Source organism: Rattus rattus, chromosome 6 (genome assembly GCF_011064425.1).
Source record: "Rattus rattus isolate New Zealand chromosome 6, Rrattus_CSIRO_v1, whole genome shotgun sequence".
In the NCBI taxonomy this organism is placed as follows: Eukaryota; Metazoa; Chordata; class Mammalia; order Rodentia; family Muridae; genus Rattus; species Rattus rattus.
In genome coordinates, this window is record NC_046159.1 from 150059074 (window position 1) to 150077289 (window position 18216).

An 18216-nucleotide genomic window follows, 5' to 3' on the forward strand; every position below is an offset into this window, starting at 1 on the left:
TAGCCTGGATGATCCCTGATTAATCTGAGCCCCATGGACAATTGTGTCCATCAAGTAACACATATCTGAATGTTTAACTTGCTGGCTGTAATCTCTCAGCATGACTCATGTGGTCAAACTGTGTGTTTAAAAATACCACTGTCGGGGCTGGAGAGATGGCTCAGTGGTTAAGAGCACTGACAGCTCTTCCAGAGGTCCTGAGTTCAAATCCCAGCAACCACATGGTGGCTCACAACCATCTGTAATGGGGTCTGATGCCCTCTTCTGATGTGTCTGAAGACAGCTACAGTGTACTTAAATAATAATAAATAAATCTTAAAAAAAAAAAAATACCACTGTCCTGCTACTAAACTTGAACATTCCAAGCCACAGTGAGTTTCTTATATTCTCATAGAAAAGGCCACGTGTCACCCAGGTACAGCATCCTGGTACATACACGGTTACCCTATCATATTATCAGGACTTGAACAACATACAAAGTGTTGAGGTATACTTAAAACTTTATTTTCACCGCCCCTGTCTAAAGGTTGTAACTGGGGTTTATATTACAGTAAATACAAAAATCAACCCACACATGTAACTTAAAATAACACACACAAGTCAGCCTTAGAATGTTTTATTTTAAACTTGCTGTTCAAACTTTTAAAAACACGCAGCAAAGAAACAGCACACAGCATCCGCCATGATTGTGCCTCCGGGTTGCTTCTTCTCTATGATGTGATTGGTTACATTTCAACTTCTTACATCCACGGTGTCTGTACAGGCAGGGCTGTCGCTCACTACTCTGAAATGGCTCTGGGAACATTACGAAGCTGCTTAACACACTTTGCTTTTAGTATTCTACTGCTGCCCATGCTAACGGCACGACCGATACATCATGTTCTGACAGGTATACTGTACAATCGACCCCAACTACAGCAAACACAACTGTGACCTAAAGCAAGCATGTTCCTAAGTCAGGATTCTCAGCTACTTGGCTCAAAAATACTTCCAACTTGAAATAAGTTTTTTTTAAAGATACAATAATCTCACTTTATTCCTAACAGAACTCATGCTGTACTTTTTTATTCTCAAAATATATTTGATATACTCTGTGCAAAATGTTAAGTTCTGTATAGGTATGTACCTTATTTTGAAAAAGTTTATAAAATATAGTGCCTAAAAACAACCTCAACATTAGACAATAGGAAGGAAGAAACATATGAGACGAAGCCTAATTCTTCACATGGGAAACTAAGTGTGTTCTTAAAGCTCCAGCAATACATTCCTTGAACAACACTCAGAATGCACTTTGGTCATTATGGGACGTATTAGAACACAGGCAAACGGAACACAACGCTGTCTGCTGTTTCCTATACAAAGAGCACTCTACAATGAGGCTTAACTGAGGCTGCTCAAAGGAATGGGAAGAGAAACATTTAACACATGGCTCTGCTCTCTACACATTCCTGATTTTAAAAGTGATTTGGGAATTAGAACTGCACCAATCAAATAAATTATTTACAATTAATTATTTTAAAGACCATAAAATATGCTAAAAATATGAATATATTCAGTATGACTTTGCACCAAGAAAACCCTAGATTGTTTCAAATAATTTCTTTGTTTTAGAAACCAAATGCTTGGCTTAAACAAAACAAAACAAAAAAAAATCACAAAAACATTTTGTTTCATGTAATTCTTAAAACACTACTGATTGTACAAATGTAACGATTTAGGATGAAGGCCAGATGTAGGGACTATCATATCTGCCCTATTTACCAAGGGGAAACATGATAGCTCCCACCGCACACTTGGCCAGTTACTGGAGGGGAGAGCAGCTAGCTTTCCATGTTAAAAGCGTCTAAAAATAGCCCTTACGTCATGGAGCTGGGGAGGGGTGCACCAGATTAAATTTGGAGGCTAGAACTGGTAGGCTGAAGCTGTCTTTTTGGAAAATTTGGAAATTTTATAACTAGCAATCAGATAAATATTCTGTTGGTTCTTAACTTGATTCTTAAGCTTTAAGTGTGGTAGGAACAGCATACGCTAGAATGTACCATGGGGAATTCTAGAGTAAACGTAACGCACTTTAGTAATAACAGTAGGCACTTCACTTGTGAGATGAGGACGGACCTCACTCAAAAGGATACCATATTATGCCCTGGTACACTGTAGCATATCCACGTGAGACATACACCCAAAGGAACCATTTTAAAAAGTGCACATTTGAGCATGCACAGTCGGAGCTGTGCAAACAGCCCAGTGTTTAAATAAATACACTTATTACTAATTAATTCTTATCAAAATATTTTACAGTATGGTAACCATTTACGATTATTGCTCCGTTAAGAGTTTATCGTGAAAGAGCACTTGTTGACCTGTTACATAATACTATATATTAATACTGAAGGGCGCGTCCACTGCAGCTTACTCAGTCTGCATCCCAGGACTGTTCTGAAATTACTTCAAGAGCGGTCCTGAGTGGATCCTGGTTTACCAGAGAAAATGTGTTTAGCTTAGACCAATGCACTATTTCAGAGTTAAAGACGTTTTCCTCAAGTAAGGCAAGTTCACGGCATTGATGAAGAAATAGTGCTTAGTGATGGCTTCTGTTTTCACAATCTGTTGGTCAGTTACTTGTTAACAATTACCAGGACCTCAGGTATCTGGATCAGTTTTGCCACCCTTTCAACAATTAAGAACTTCAATGCTTAAAACGGACTAAATGTTTAAAAAGAAAAAAAGAAAGAAAACAAACACACACACAACAAAACAGAACAAAACCAGTGAACACGTAAAATAAATATAAGAATTGCACAATACAGTCTGATGTAAACACTTCGTTCCCAGCAGACTCCTGGAGCAGATCAGTGACCGCTCCGTCAGCACTCATGTTCTGGCCACTGGGCTACATCTCCAGTTCTCTCAACTGTCATGATTTGATCTTCCACAGCTATAAAAAATTGCAAGTCAAGATGGTTACGGATATGGAGGCTTATGTCTGACTATACATTAGCCTTACACTGCACTCGCAAGTCCCGTGACTCCTCCCTTCATCCTTCCAAGATGAACTCACCTGAAGCATAGTGGTGAGGGTCAGATGTCCCCTTTGCTTTCACTGAGAAATGTCAATGCACATCGACTACTTGTTTAATATGCTATTTCTACCCACTGCTAACATTTATTTGTGCATCTACTGGAGTATGTATCCACTACTGTAAAAATAATACATTTTGGCCAACAAAAGAATTTCTTCATAGTTGAATGACTAGAATCAGTTTCAATTAAGGAGGAAAAACTGTTTCTCTTATCTTAGAATATGAATATATACATATATATGTATACACATATATGTATGTGTGTGTATCCTACATATAATGATTCTATTCCAAATTAGAAGTTCTACTACTATGAGAAGCCATGACATATAAAGTCTCCGAAGTTAAATGTGAAGCCACTGTAAGCCACTGTACACAAACTTGCCAAAACGACCCTAGTGTGCCAATCTCAAGAGTGACAGGGTAAAGAAAATAAAATAAAAAGTTGCAGGCTGTTACCTTTAAATTAAATCCAAGCAAGTCACTGATGACACCAGAGACAGCCGACAGGATGACAACCTGGGTAATGTTGTATAGCAGTGGGTTCATTGTGAGTCCGTACAACCTGAAGGGACTGTCCAGCTCCTACAGAAAAGAAGACACGTCAGTTAACTTAAACTCTCACTGTGCGAGAGAGTTAGAAATCTACAGATGTTAATTATGGATACTTTCAGAAAGGACAAGCTAAATGTGAGATGAGTAAATTTTAATAGTGTTTTTTTTTTCCTTCAAGAAAAGTGACTTCCTTTAAAACTGTAGGCAGTCAGAGAATGTGTGGGGAATCAGAGCTGGAGTAGTCACTGAAAGAGAACACTACTCTTACAGAACACTACTCTTGTAGAACACTACTCTTGTAGAACACTACTCTTGTAGAACACTACTCTTGTAGAACACTACTCTTGTAATGATTAGCATCATTAGCCAAGTCTTCCAAGAACATTAATATTTGAATAAAAACACTTATTTGAGTTAATTTATCTTCAAATATACAATTTACTAATTGACTGGATGATTAAAATATTAAAAGGTCTATTATATGCCAGGCACCATGCTGGCTCTGAGAAGACAAAATTCAGTCCTAGAACTGAAAGACTGTAGTTTAGTAAACATGCAAACAATTAAACAATGGGGTCCTCCACCAGAGCCCAGTGGCCATAGTTACAAAGGCGGGGCTGAAGAAAGGCCCTCCCTAGAGCCACAGCAAAGGTGTGAGCTCTGTCAGAGCCCAAACACAAGGCAGGACACTGACTCCTAGAACTGGCTTCCCCTTAGGCAGACGACTATAAGCTAAGAATAAAGGGACCTGAGACAGGAGAGCATGGCGGTAGTAAGTGGAAAGGATCTCTGGGCTGGCAATGTGGAAGAAAAGGAGCAGCAACTCGGAAAGCAAGAGTGTTTTAGGTTCATGTGCCAGATCCTCATGTAAGACACAGGGTCTCGTGGAGGGCAGGCAGTCCTGACCGGGAAAGGGCATTGGCTACAGAGCACCTGCCTCAGAACCATGGCCCTGTGAATTTCTCGGCCATGGAAAGTGGGAGAGAGGATACATAAGTCACATTAAGGCCCAGGCTCTGGACTGGACCAAAGCAGACCAAGCATGGTGACTGTCCCCGCTTTACAGTTTAATAGTCCCTGCTGCCAGTCAGAGCCCAGCACCTGAGGATGCCCAACACAAAAGACTAAGCCATCAATTCATGGTATCTTTTTGGCAAAAAAAAAAGGGGGGGAATGGGGTGGGAGATGTGTCTGTATTCTCTAAAACCTATCATAAGATCTTTTTAAAGGAAACAGCTTAAAAGAAAGCAGTTAATAATTGCCTATTTTACTATCTCCTTTTCTACCTCTTAATCTTCTGATGTCCAATTTCCTGTAAGGTACATACTCAATCAATACTTTAGCTGACAGAGGACTAACCTCCTATCACTGGGTCACAACTAATTTCATACTATTCTCTGAAGTAGTATGCTCGACTAGTTATAAAGATTGAGATTCTTAAATATGTTTTTGTTTTAACAAAGAAAAGCAGTATGCCGAGAGCCAGGCCTGGTGGCACATCATAATCCCAGCACTCGGGAGACTGAGACCGGGAGTTACAAGTTTGAAGTCACCTTGGGAAGCACTTAATACTGAGCCAATCAGAGCAACACACTAAGACCCTGTTGCAAAATTAATAAAAAAAAAATTCTAATTTCCAAGGATATTATGACATCAAACATAAAAGACTATAGTCTGACTTATCAAAAACAATTTTCAAGTTAAACACTTCTTGAGGATCTGTACATATAACCATGACATTCATGAAATTTTTGAGCTAACGTGGGCCAATTGGAAGACTGCTCTGTGAAATCTAAGATGAAAAACTACTGAATCAACCTCTAGCCTCCTTCTGTGAAATGTTTTCTAATATTCTAGGTGAAATACATTAAAAACATACACACATACAAAGAGTCAAACAAGCAAACATAGCAACCCCCCATTAGTAAACAAATGCCTTCACAGACTTTCCAATGAATTATATGGGCCACTTGAGCAGTGGAGACACAACCCGAGTGAGGGCAAGTGCTCGCCCAGATGCAGTCTGGGAGCCACGTAGGTAGTAGGTAGACGGAAGGCAGAAGACAGACCGAGGCACGTCGCGGCCCAGCACACCCGCCCGTTTCAACTCAGTGCTTTGCTTACCTTTAGTAGCTTAGTAGCCAGCTTTAAAACATTGTTCACAAGGGTCAGCTCCTCCTTCTTGTTAGGTTTCTTCTCCATTTTCAAGTAGAGGTTTATCTTTTATACAGAAAGCCCCATGGGCAAGATCATTTTAGATGGTAACGTATATGTTTTTTCATTTACAGTGCTGGGGACTACACCCAGGGCCTTATGTGTGATACACAATCACTTTACCAATGAGCTACATCCCCAGCCCTCACTCCTAAGAGATCTGAATGGCGGTGACCAAAATATTAACAGCGGTTCTCTGAGTATTAATATTAAATGATTATAATATTTAACCACTATTATACATTTCAAATTTTATAATAGACCTATTTTATAATAAGAAAACTTAAAACTTTAAAAGGTAAACATTGTATTCTCAGGGCCAGATCAACTTAGAGAATGAACAGCAACAGAATAGACTCACCAAGTTGGTTCATGATTTTTATTATAAAAGTGATAAAAAACATTTGCATATCTTTATTATCTACTCCCTACTAGATACTTTGGGGGTCCCTGCCCAGTTCTGTTCCTTTCTGTGAAAAGGGTCTAACTCCAAGCCTCTGTCACACACTCATCTGATCCACCTTCCCACTGTACTCTGACAGCCACAACTCCAACAGAACCAACAGCCAACGCATGGACTGTGGGACTAACAATGCATCTGCCAGTCGTTCTAGGTGCTGTGAACTAGACACCTGCTAATGCCAAGGCAGATGTCATAGGAAACAAACCCAAGTAGTACAGGGTACTGAGTGTGCAGGGTGAACTGGACAGGGGTGCAGGGGATGAGTCGAGACGCCATCAGCGTCACAGTCAGTGTGAGGGAAGTGGCTGATCTGTCTAACTCCACGAGACCCCAGGACTGTCGGAGATGATTATCTTTAGTGGTAACGCTGCTCTTCATCTAATCAAGCCTATTTAACTACTGAATATTTAAAGAACAAGCTCTTCCCAACTAAAACATTCCAACAGGCTCATTAGCAAACATTTCTTTTGTACAATTCTTATGAAGTAACAAGAGGAAATATTTAGCAAACTCATATAAAATAAAATCAATTATCAAAATTACTATGCTTTATTCTCTGCTGAATAAAAATTTAAACTATCTAATGTGGTTCTGTTACACTGCAAAGCCATCGTGTCCTACCAATGTTGTAAAATCTATCATTTTTGTAATACTATTCCTTCCTACCAAAGGAACACAGGGCATGAAAACAGCAGACTAATTTGAAATTTGGATCAAGGCAGACACACTGAAAAATGGTTGTGTACTGTGAAAACACAGGCTTAGCTCTAGAGCACAAATGACCTGTCCGACGGCTAGTGGGGAAAGGTGCTTTATGCCAAGACTGGATACCTCAGTTGGATCCCAAAATATGCATGCTAGAAGGAGAGAACCACATCGGCAAGCCGTCCTCCCTCTCTCCCTGCCTCCCGCAGCTGGAGCGCGGGCAAAGCCTGGCTCGTGATGAACTCACCTGCTCTGTGAGTAATATTGAGGTATTGCTGTATTTTTTGCTGGTTTCTGATCCGAGAGTGACAAACCTCAGGAGAAACAGTGACAGAGAGATGCACCAGATCGCCAGCTCCCAGTTGTAGTGACAGTCGAGGAAGATCTCATGCACGTGGAGCAGCTGGGAAGGCAGGAGAACAACATGGGAAGCAGCACTGTGGGCAGGCCAGGTTACTTCAAACGTAGTGTTGTGTGTAAAGCATATTTATCATGAGATACTCAGGCACACCACAAGTATGGACACGAGTATAACCAACAGCTATGGATTCTACCAGTTTTGTTGAATCTTAATTTTACAGTATGTACTTCAGATTTTTTAAAAAAGTAAATGTTTCAAATTATTTCAGTTAAAACCTTTAGATCCAACACTCCACTCTACTCCCAAGGTAAATTTTGTGTTTAATTTTTTCCAGGCAGGCTTTTAATAATTTAGAAAAAATATTCATCCTGTGGTTATATTTCTCCTTCCTTAGTACTGAGAATACAACACTGCCAGCATTTTCTGTAGGGTACGGACATGCTCTACTACTCTGTCATGGTGGCAGGCCGTGAAGCTTCAACAGTCATTTTTGAACTACGGTCTTTTATCTACATCTTGACTGCTATGGCACAGTACCCAACATCATATCCACTTTACTTCCTTTCTCACATTCGTTTGTTTACTCTCCCAAGGCAGGGAGGGAGGAGACATGTGTACCTGCCACAGTGCATGCATATGTAATGATCAGGACAATTCTCAGGGCTCAGGGCTCTCCATCCGCCATGTTGGTTCTGGGAACTGAACTCAGACCATCAGGCTTAGAAGCAACCACCCTTGCCCATGGTGACATATTACCAGTTCCAGTTTAATTTTGATTCCACTGAACCTTATTTCTAAGACTTACCAATATCGAAGCACTCAAATTTAAATTAGTTCATTTTAATGCATATGATTATTTTAGACTACTCCAAAAATTAAAATTCATCTCGTCAATTTCTTTATCACCAAAAATGCGGCAGCACTGTGCATCCTTGTGCACACATGCAAGGCTTCCTTTGGGTATTAATCTGCAGGGTAAGACTACTAGCTCATACATAGGTAGTCCTCCCTTGACTCTGTAAGAAGGAACATACTTATCTCCACACAGTGGAGGCGCTGTGTGCTCAGCCATGTCTCCCTCAGTTTTGTTTAAACCTGTCCAACTTCTTACGCTTGCCACCCTCGTGGGTGTAAATGCACTCTACTCTCATTACCTTCATTTTAACTTTCACTGAAACTTGGGGACGACAAGAAGGCTCCACCCTCTTGGTGGCCACCGTGTTTCTCTCTGAGTTATCTTTTATATTTTATAACTTTCCCGTGAGGATGCTTTTCTCTTTGACTTGAGAAGACAGACCTACAGCATTCCCACTGACGTCACTGTGTTTGCCCGTGTTTTCCCGGAGGCTACCGTGTCTCGGATGGTGCCCTCTGCAGCACAGACTTTTCATTTGTGGCTGAACTTAAAACTGTGATGCTTATATTTCAATCTTTTTCTATTTAGAATTTATTCTCAAGAGTGAAATACTTTTAATTTACTTCAGTCTTGTTTCACGTCCCTATCCCGTAGCCCCTTTATCACGTGTCTTGCACGGGTTTGCAGACCTCTACCTCATCCATTGGACATTCCATTTCTTTATTAACAGCACAGTCTTCCTGTACTTTGGAAACAATTCTGATCTCTAGTCAAGCAACTTGTTCCTCAAAGCTCTGGACTGTTCTTGCCTTTGTGCTTCCTGATGAATTCCAGAAAGCTTAACAAACTTAAACAAACAAACAAAGGCAGGGTGTGGAATCAAATGCCTTTAATCCTCGCACTCAGGAGGCAGGGGCAGGTGCAAGGCCTGAGCTCAACGCCAGCCTGGTCTACAAAGCAAGTTCCAGGACAGCCAGGGCTACACAGAGAAACCCTGTCCAAACAAATAAACAAACCAAAATATAAAGAAATAATCCAAGCAACAACAATATAGCATTCTGTTTATCTACACGGGATTGTGATCCCAACCGTCCCCTGAGGACTGAAGAGGGCCAATGTACATATAAACATGTATACTGTCATGGTAAAGTGTCACAGGGAACCCATTATTTTATATGATTAATAATACAGATTAGGAAAAGATCTTTACCAATCCTACATCTGATAGAGGGCTAATATCCAAAATATACAAAGAACTCAAGAAGTTAGACTCCAGAGAGCCAAATCACCCTATTAAAAAATGGGTACAGAGCTAAACAAAACATTCTCAGCTGAGGATTATCCAATGGCCAAAAAGCACCTAAAGAAATGTTCAATATCCTTAGTCATCAGGGAAGTGCAAATCAAAACAACCCTGAGATTCCACCTCACACCAGTCAGAATGGCTAAGATAAAAACTCAGGTGACAGCAGATGCTGGCAAGGATGTGGAGAAAGAGGAACACTCCTCCATTGTTGCTGGGATTGCAAACTGGTACAACCACTCTGGAAATCAGTCTGAAGGTTCCTCAGAAAATTGGACATTGAACTACCTGAGGACCCAGCTATACCTCTCCTGGGCATATACCCAAAAGATGCTCCAACATACAACAAAGACATATGTTCCACTATGTTCATAGCAGCTTTATTTATAATAGCCAGAAGCTGGAAAGAACCCAGATGCCCTTCAACAGAGGAACGGATACAGAAAATGTGGTACATCGACACAATGGAGTACTACACAGCTATCAAAGAACAATGACTTCATGAAATTCATAGGCAAATGGAATGAACTAGAAAATATCATCCTGAGCGAGGTAACCCAATCATAGAAAAACACACTTGGTATGCACTCATTGATAAGTGGATATTTGCCCAAAAGCTGGAACTACCGAGGATGCAATCCACAGACCACATGAAGCTCAAGAAGAAGGATGACCAAAATGCAGATGCTCTCATTCCTTCTTAAAAGGGGGAAAAAATATTCATTGGAGGGGATATGGAAGCAAAGTTTAGAGCAGCAACTGAAGGAATGGCCATTCAGAGCCTGCCCCACATGTGGCCCATATATATACAGCCATCAAAACCAGATAAGATTGATGAAGCTAAAAAGTGCACGCTGAAAGGGACCAGATACAGATCTCTCCTGAGAGACACACCCAGAGCATGTCCAATACAGAGGTCAATGCTAGCAGCAAACCACTGAACTAAGAACTAGACCCCCTTGGGGGGAACTAGAGGAAGGATTGAAAGAGCTGAAGGAGCTTGCAACCCCATAAGAACAACAAAGCCAACCAACCAGAGCTTCCAGGGACTAAACCACTACCAAAAGACTATACATGGACTGACCCAGGGCTCCAACTGCTTATGTAGCAGAGAATAGCCTTGTTGGGCACCAGTGGAAGGGGAAGCCCTTAGCCCGGACAAGGTTGGACCCCCAGCTATGGGGGGGGTAGTAAGGGGGATGGATGGGGGGATACCCATAGGGGGGAGGGGGAAAGGAGGGATTAGGGGCTTATGGACAGGAAACTTGGAAGGGGAATAACGTTTGAAATGTAAGTAAAGAAATATATCTAAGAAAAAAATTTAAAAAATTCTAAACTAAAAAAAAAAAAAAAAAAAAACCCAAATACTGATAAAAGTGAAAAAGAAAATTTCACATGTAAGAGTCTGCTGAAAATCTGCAATTTGTTTTCTGCACCTATTGAGATGAGTACATGTTTCTCTTCGTTTTCCAAATGAAGTTTGTAGCTTAAACAAGCTGTATGCATGAAACTCTATTGATGGATACTCTGAGGTTAAAGACGCCTGCACTGCGGGATGAGCCACCTTGGCCATGGCTTACGCTCACTGGATTACCTCATGCTCCAGGCTTTTCCTCTGTAACGCTTTGGTGAAGGACTTTCCATTTGAGAGCTTCCCCGTTCGTGCTCTCTCTGGCCCTGCGACCAAGGCTATGCATGACCTGAGCTAAGAAGGTGCTGGGGAGACAGGAAAACAGCTGTCCTCTAAGTGTGAGCCTCGGATTCTGTGCTCCTAGAACCACATACAAACCTGGCAGCTGTGGTAGGACCTGTAATTGAGAATTCACAACTCAAACTGTGCCAGGAAAGTAGCTTAATACTGGCTTGAAATTTTTAAAAATATATAAATGTTCTTTAAAATTTCCTAAATGTATACATTTCCTCATTGCTGTCTTGCTTTGTCTTGATCATATTATAGCTACATCATGTGACATTTGAGTTTTTGTTTTCTTTTCTGAGACAAGCCTGCTAGCTTCTTGAGCGCAGCCCTTTCTGCCTCTGCTTCCCAAGTGCAGGCATGCTTTCCTACACCCTGTCTACCTGGTGACTACTGTGTGGCCCTGCACACAGGAGAGCTTTACAAACTGTCCTTGTACACTAAAAGAATTTCACTAATTCTAAAAATATTCAGAGTCTTGGTCTCTGGAATAGTGCGTCTCCTTTTTCCTTGGATCTTTGTTAAACTGGGCAGGCTGTCGCACATCTGTGGGTTACAGAGCATGACTTCGATATCCCAGTTCACTAAATGTGGGCTTTAACCCTCGACTGTTTTCATTTTTGATTGAAATGTCAAGAGCTGTGTTTTTCACTCAGAGGTACTACTAGTTCTTTAAAAATGTGTGTTCTTTTCTCATAGTCTTTAATCATTGTAAACAAGCTTGGTTTCCATCTTGTTTAGTCTATTGTCTGACACTGTTGACAAAGAATCCCGCTGTTTACTGATCTGCTGACTCTTGATGAATTTTTCTTCATGTCTTTCAGTCTGTGTGGTTTTACCTCTGCTCTGTATCCAGAAGCTAAGAAACACTTTATATTAACATCTTGACATGGGAAGTTAAGATGAGATATGAAATGCCAAATTGAACCCTAACCCTATAGGGTTATATAGTAAGGGCAGACATAATTATATATTTCCTTGCTGACTGCCTGTTTGACAGGTACACACTTACCTACCTTTAACAAGGCTGTAGGCTTGGGGGTTCTGACTTTAAGGTACGCTTACACAGATGCTGCTCAAGCCATCAACTCCTAACCTCCTGCTGGCGACAGTTTACTTAAGGAACAGGAGGGTGACAGTAAACCTCACCCTCTCACCCTGGGTTGTCATAGGACTAATGTATACACATAACTGCTCTAGTTGGTAAGCCTTGATGCTTTATTGTCTTGTGAATTCATATATTCAGAATGTTCTCATATACATTCATGTATATAATATAAGCTAACCCCAACCATTAGCACTACTGGTGTTTCAGAGCAGAAGTCATCTGTCACATCTGAGGTGGATGTCTGTACTGTGTTTCAGAGCACAGGCTGCTTGTTAAGTGCCTGACCACTGAGAAGTCTTTCAAAGGTGAAGCGGTCAAATCACAGTAACGGTTCAGGGAGAAGAAACTTTTAAATTAATATTAGATGTGAGAAAATTGATGGCTGGATCGTTTTTAACTATTGAATATAGGAGATAAGAACAAATACATAGATTCTAGACAGAAATTATTCACTGTACAATAATTCAATAGGCCTACTACTTATGATATAGAGAAAGATAAGATGCGATTTCTTATTCTACAGGAAGTTACAGAACACCGGTTTCATAGCTTTCTTGGGGCTGAGGAGGTGGTTCATTGGTTAAGAGCATTCACTGCTCTTGCAAAGGACACAGCTTTGGTTCCCAACACATCCAAGGTTAATAAATGTCTGCAACCCTAGTTCCAAGGGATATGATGCCATCTTCTGACCTCCAGAGGCACCGGAATAAGACAGGGTAGAGAAAAGGACACACGAGACACGAGAGAATGACAGAGATTGGGGTCGGCAGGAGAGGGCTTCCAGGGAAATTCAGTAGCAGGAGGCAGCGAGGAGACAGGGGGAGGAAGAAACTATCAGTACACACTTCACTCACACACAGGGATGAAACTCAGTGCCTGAATGTGAATTCAAACCCAGACGCTGCTTTTAGGAACTGTTTACCAGTGCTGGTTGACCCTGTCCGTGTAGTGTGCGTGACGACTCACCTGAGCACAGCAGATGAACACGACGGAGATTGTCAGTAAGAAGGCGGATGAGACAATGACATCCACGGATCGCTGAGGGCCTCGGCGCTAGCAGGGGAAAGGGAAAGCATACATTTACTAATCAGCAGAGAATGCCCGTGCTTTCAGTTAAGGTGTGACAAGCGCTCGGAACCTAGACTGCTGCAAATAGACCTGCCTTGCCAGGTGAACGGTAAGTGTCAATACTTCCTCATACTTTTGTAACGTTGTCCATATGGTGTCTGCACAGCACAGACTCATTAGTCTAACTTCGCATTCAACACTATACTCACTTATTCAACAACTGTTTCTTGAGTAACGGCCTAAGCACTGCGCTAGGAGCTAGGAACACAGCCGGGAACAAAACGCAAACTCTCTCCCTTCACAGGACGAACCGGAGAGTGAAACCCTAACCTCACAGGTACAGAGACATGTGGTAAGTAAGTTTCACAGTGCTATGAAGGAAAACTGCACACTGGAGTCAATGTCAGAGAAGTGGACTTAGGTGTGGGGGTTACAAGGGTGTACCTGAGGAAGCGGTATTTACAGCACCCTCAGAACAAGGACGCAATGCCTAGCACTGCCTAGACAGAGCAGGCGGGAAGCAGAGGCCCACAGTGCATTACAGAGCTAATGCCCTCCAAAGGCTGAGAGAGGAAATGTTAGAGTAAGCAAGGAGACAGCAACGTCTGGATCCAAACTGCAGTCAGAACAGATTAAGGGTCTGATCTTTATCCAAGAATAACAGAAATTCCAGAAAGTGAAAGAATCATGACCAAGTGTCAGTTTAAAACCTCTCTCACGGCAGAGAGAGAGAGAGAGACAGACAGACAGACAGACAGACAGGAGAAGTGTCAATGCTGGAGAACAATTAACAGCAGCTTTAATGGCCAATATAACTAAGGATTTCCACTAGCGGGAGGCGGACATGGAACAGATCTCAGATGTACTCTGGAAGGCGACAGAACAGGATCAGTGATAGACTGAGTGCCAGAGGACAAGAAGGATAAACAGCCTTGGACTCACCTGAAGGCTCTCTCTATAATAAAATCCACTGCTGTTTACTACGAAAAATGAAATCTCCAGAGAAAAGGCCTCCTTAAAATTAATTCTGCTGTCTGCCTTTTTCCTAGGGTCTAGAGTTTTCACACTTTATTTCCACAAACAGCAAGATTATTTAAGAGACCAAAGGAAGGAGAGCAGCATGTAAAACCGTCATGTACAGTTACGTTAAACAGTAGTGTTCTCGCTGGTTAGAGTCCCCAGGGTTGGTTTGTAAGCAGTGGGCTCCCTCTGCTGGTTCCTGAACTATTCTAGGGAGAGACAAAATCCTTAGCCCAGCCTCTGGGTGAGAAACCTCTCTAACACACACCCCATACTGAGACAAGAAACTGGAACTACTGGGAAAGGCAGATCGTGTATGGGTAGGATTCTACCTTAAGATAGGAACGGAGAGACAGCCACATTTTTATATTCTGTACTTTCTTCAACCGGAAATGAGGAACCTCAGATTTCCGAGCTCTCCTTGCAGATGTCAAATGTCCAAAGAGTTTTGCAAAGAGTAATCGCTAAAAACAAGAAAAGATTAATTTGAGTATTTTTATATAAAAAACAATCAACAATATATGAATTGTTATGACTTAATATAAATGGGGAAAAATTACATCAAGGTGGTTAGTGAAATACTTAAAATACTTGAGTGCCACGAAAGGGTGAACTGACGTCTTCACATCGTACTCACTTGCTTATATGTTCTCTCTGCTACACACAGCAGAAAGAAGAAGATCCATACAAGAGACACGCGAACCACAAAACTTATCAGGACCATAGACAGAACCATGAAATCTTCGTTCGAGCCAAATGCAATCACATAAAGTTCTGAGGCAGAATGGGCTGTGAGCTGCTCCAAGTCTGTGGCTTGTGACAGTCGGAAAACAAATGGGGTGAAGCCCAGGATCAGGGAGACAGCGTTTCCAAAGATCTGGTACCCTATGCCCGGTACGTGGTTGTTCACCTGAGGGAGCAGGGACAGGAGAGCACGAAGGAAAGGGACGGAATTAAATTTAAAGTAGAACGAATTCCTACCAACTTTACTTTTTATAATAGGACTTTAATTTCTTTTAATTTAATACCTTATACAAAACAAGCCTATTACTCACTAATTATAAGATCTCCAATTCACTGGTAGATATGAAAGGAAGATTGACCTTAGATACTTAAATCTATGCATATCATTTTAAGTTAGAAATATCTACAAATATTAATATTAGAGTGAGATCATATCCTAAATTAAACCCAATTCAGTGAAGAGAAGATTCAGAAGCTAGTGATGGCTCAGCAGATAAAGATGCCCATCGCTAAAGTCCGGTAACCTATGTGTGACCCTGGCCCCCGGCCCAGGACCCCCACGGGAGGAGAACTGCTTCTGACCTTAAGAAGCACACTGTGACACATGCATCCTGGCCCCAAAACCAATTATACAAAAATGTAATTTTAAAAAGTTATAACTATTCGATAAATCTTTAACTTGTGTTTTTCTTCTGAATTTGGCATGCAAATAAATGCCTCCCAATACCATTTAAAAAGATATAAAATAAGAGAAGAAATTAAGCAGGAGGAGAAAAGGTAAGGAGGATATAAGAAAGTGAAAGACACTACGTATGGGGAAAATAAAGACTTTGAACATGCTGGACCAGTAGAGCTGAATTACTGTAGAGCTAACTTTTAACTCACACACCAAGTAAACCAGACTAAGTCAGCTTATAGAGCACAAGGCACCTCTAGTTTCCAGTCCCCAAGTTCTTTGGTTGACTGACAGGTTTTAACTGTTCACCAGTCTCTAGTTGCAGTTAATCCCTGTCCTACACAAAGTCCTATTACAATAAAGGACGGCAGACATTTTAAACTCCAGATTGGATTAGGTCTAGTTATCCAGAGAAATAAAGAAAAAATACTGAAAGAGGTAATAAAAGAAAAAACTCAATACCAAATCCATAGTAATTGTACCAAGCTTCAACCACTGCAGTTTGACCACTGTATGCATTATATTTTATATCTTAGCAAGGAAGCACAATACACATTTCTTGCTTGAGTTTTAGATGCTAATAAATTCACACATACATACACACACACACAGACACACACAGACACACTCACACACACAGACACACACAGACACACAGACACACACAGACACACACAGTCACACACAGACACACTCACACACACACACTCACACAGACACACCCACAGACACACATACACACACACACACACAGACACACAGACACACACACACACACACACACACACACACACACACACACACACACTCTCTCTCTCTCTCTCTCACCCACTGAAGGAAGAGAGAAGAAAGAAGAAGAATTACGCTGTGGTGCCTATTCCAGTCAACAGGAACACTAGCTATATGTCTGCGATCTGCGTTTGACCCCCAGGATGCTTGCCAAGGCAGAAGAAAAGAACAGAGCGCACAAGGTTTCCTCTGTCTTCCACAGTTCAGTTGGGTCACATGCACACCACACACCCCACTGTCCCTTCAAATGATGGAAGGGTCTACTACTTTCTTAGATGGGGTTAAAAGAAAAATAATAATTTTTCAGTGTGAAAAAGAGAGAAGGGTATAGTTATTAACACTTAGGTAATTAGTTCATATAGCAATGGCCACTAAATTTACCCTTTACCTAAAGAGCAAAAATTGAGAACTCGGGGGGTGGGGGCGGTAATGGGGGAGGATGGGGAGGGAAACACCCATATAGAAGGGGAGGGGGAGGGGTTATGGGGATGTTGGCCTGGAAACCGGGAAAGGGAATAACAGTTGAAATGTAAATAAGAAATACCCAAGTTAATAAAAATGGGGAAAAAAAAATTGAGAGCTCACTCTGTTCATGATCATCCCACTGATTTCAAGTACGGACATGTCTGCTTTCTTACAGTCGTTGCCTTCCCACACTATAGCACTGATCTTTTCTAATCCCGGGTGGGAACTATGAAGCCAGGGTAAATGAGTCTACAAAAGAAAAAAAAGAATTGAACACATTTATCACATTTTACAAATCAAAGTGTCTACAAAACTATATATAGCTATATGTGTACATACAATCATAACTATACCAATTAATAAATTAATTAGTAAATATATACTTTATAAGTGGAATATATTTATCTGTATGTTACCCATACTTAAGCAATACAATTTTACCTACATAAGAACCTCAATTTATAATTAGTCATACATTAAACAGATGACATAAAAATTATGCAGTTATAAAAATGTAATACTTTAACAAATATCCTTCCATTTAAATATATACCAAAGTATGTTAAGAAAAGTACTTAGCTGTTAACCAGTCTCAGGCTAAAAATCACGAATGCCAAATTGTACACTGAGAAGTGTCCATTTTATGGTCACTCAATACAAAATGTGATGGCTGAGATCTGCTCTTTGAAAAACTACAGGATTGAATTTCATCCCGGAAGAGAGTTTCCCTCATTACCTTTATTAACTGACTCAGTTACTTTTGTAGAATTTTAGAACAGCATTTCTGGAGAAGATCAATTAAGCCTTTTCTTTTCTTCTCTTTTGCAGATACAGTAAGCATTGTAAGCATTAAGAATTACAAGTATTCTCTGAAATACCACACATTGTCTCCCAATGTTTCAAGAAATAATAAAGGTTTAAGAAGTTGAAACCTTTGGTATGGATCATCAAATGTTTGAGTTTGGTTTGTGAACGGAATTAGAGAACAGGACGGTTGGGCTGCAGGAAGAAACAAAAGCAGTGAAACGCTTTCACAGGGGCGCAGAACGGATGGTGGGCCCTGCGACGCTGGAGCTGGAACAGGACTACTTAGTTTGCATCACAGCATTTCAC

The 18216-nt window shown here is 41.0% G+C and overlaps 1 protein-coding gene across 4 annotated transcripts in view; it reads right to left on the reverse strand.

Annotated features, from left to right (window-relative positions):
* Nucleotides 1–482: 482 nt before the first annotated feature.
* The window catches only part of Phtf2 (putative homeodomain transcription factor 2), a 115789-nt gene continuing 98055 nt past the window's right edge, over nucleotides 483–18216 (reverse strand). For 3 of the 4 annotated variants that reach the window (XM_032907065.1, XM_032907063.1, XM_032907064.1), the window contains 8 exons: nucleotides 17224–17352; nucleotides 15067–15339; nucleotides 14762–14893; nucleotides 13308–13394; nucleotides 7265–7420; nucleotides 5760–5855; nucleotides 3540–3665; nucleotides 483–2935 (listed from right to left, as the gene is read on the reverse strand). In XM_032907065.1, coding sequence (XP_032762956.1) covers nucleotides 2915–2935; nucleotides 3540–3665; nucleotides 5760–5855; nucleotides 7265–7420; nucleotides 13308–13394; nucleotides 14762–14893; nucleotides 15067–15339; nucleotides 17224–17352 — 1020 coding nt within the window. In that variant the 3' untranslated portion in view covers nucleotides 483–2914. Of the gene's footprint in view, nucleotides 2936–3539; nucleotides 3666–5759; nucleotides 5856–7264; nucleotides 7421–13307; nucleotides 13395–14761; nucleotides 14894–15051; nucleotides 15340–17223; nucleotides 17353–18216 lie in introns of those variants that run through there. The other variant, XM_032907066.1, reaches the window with a different exon arrangement.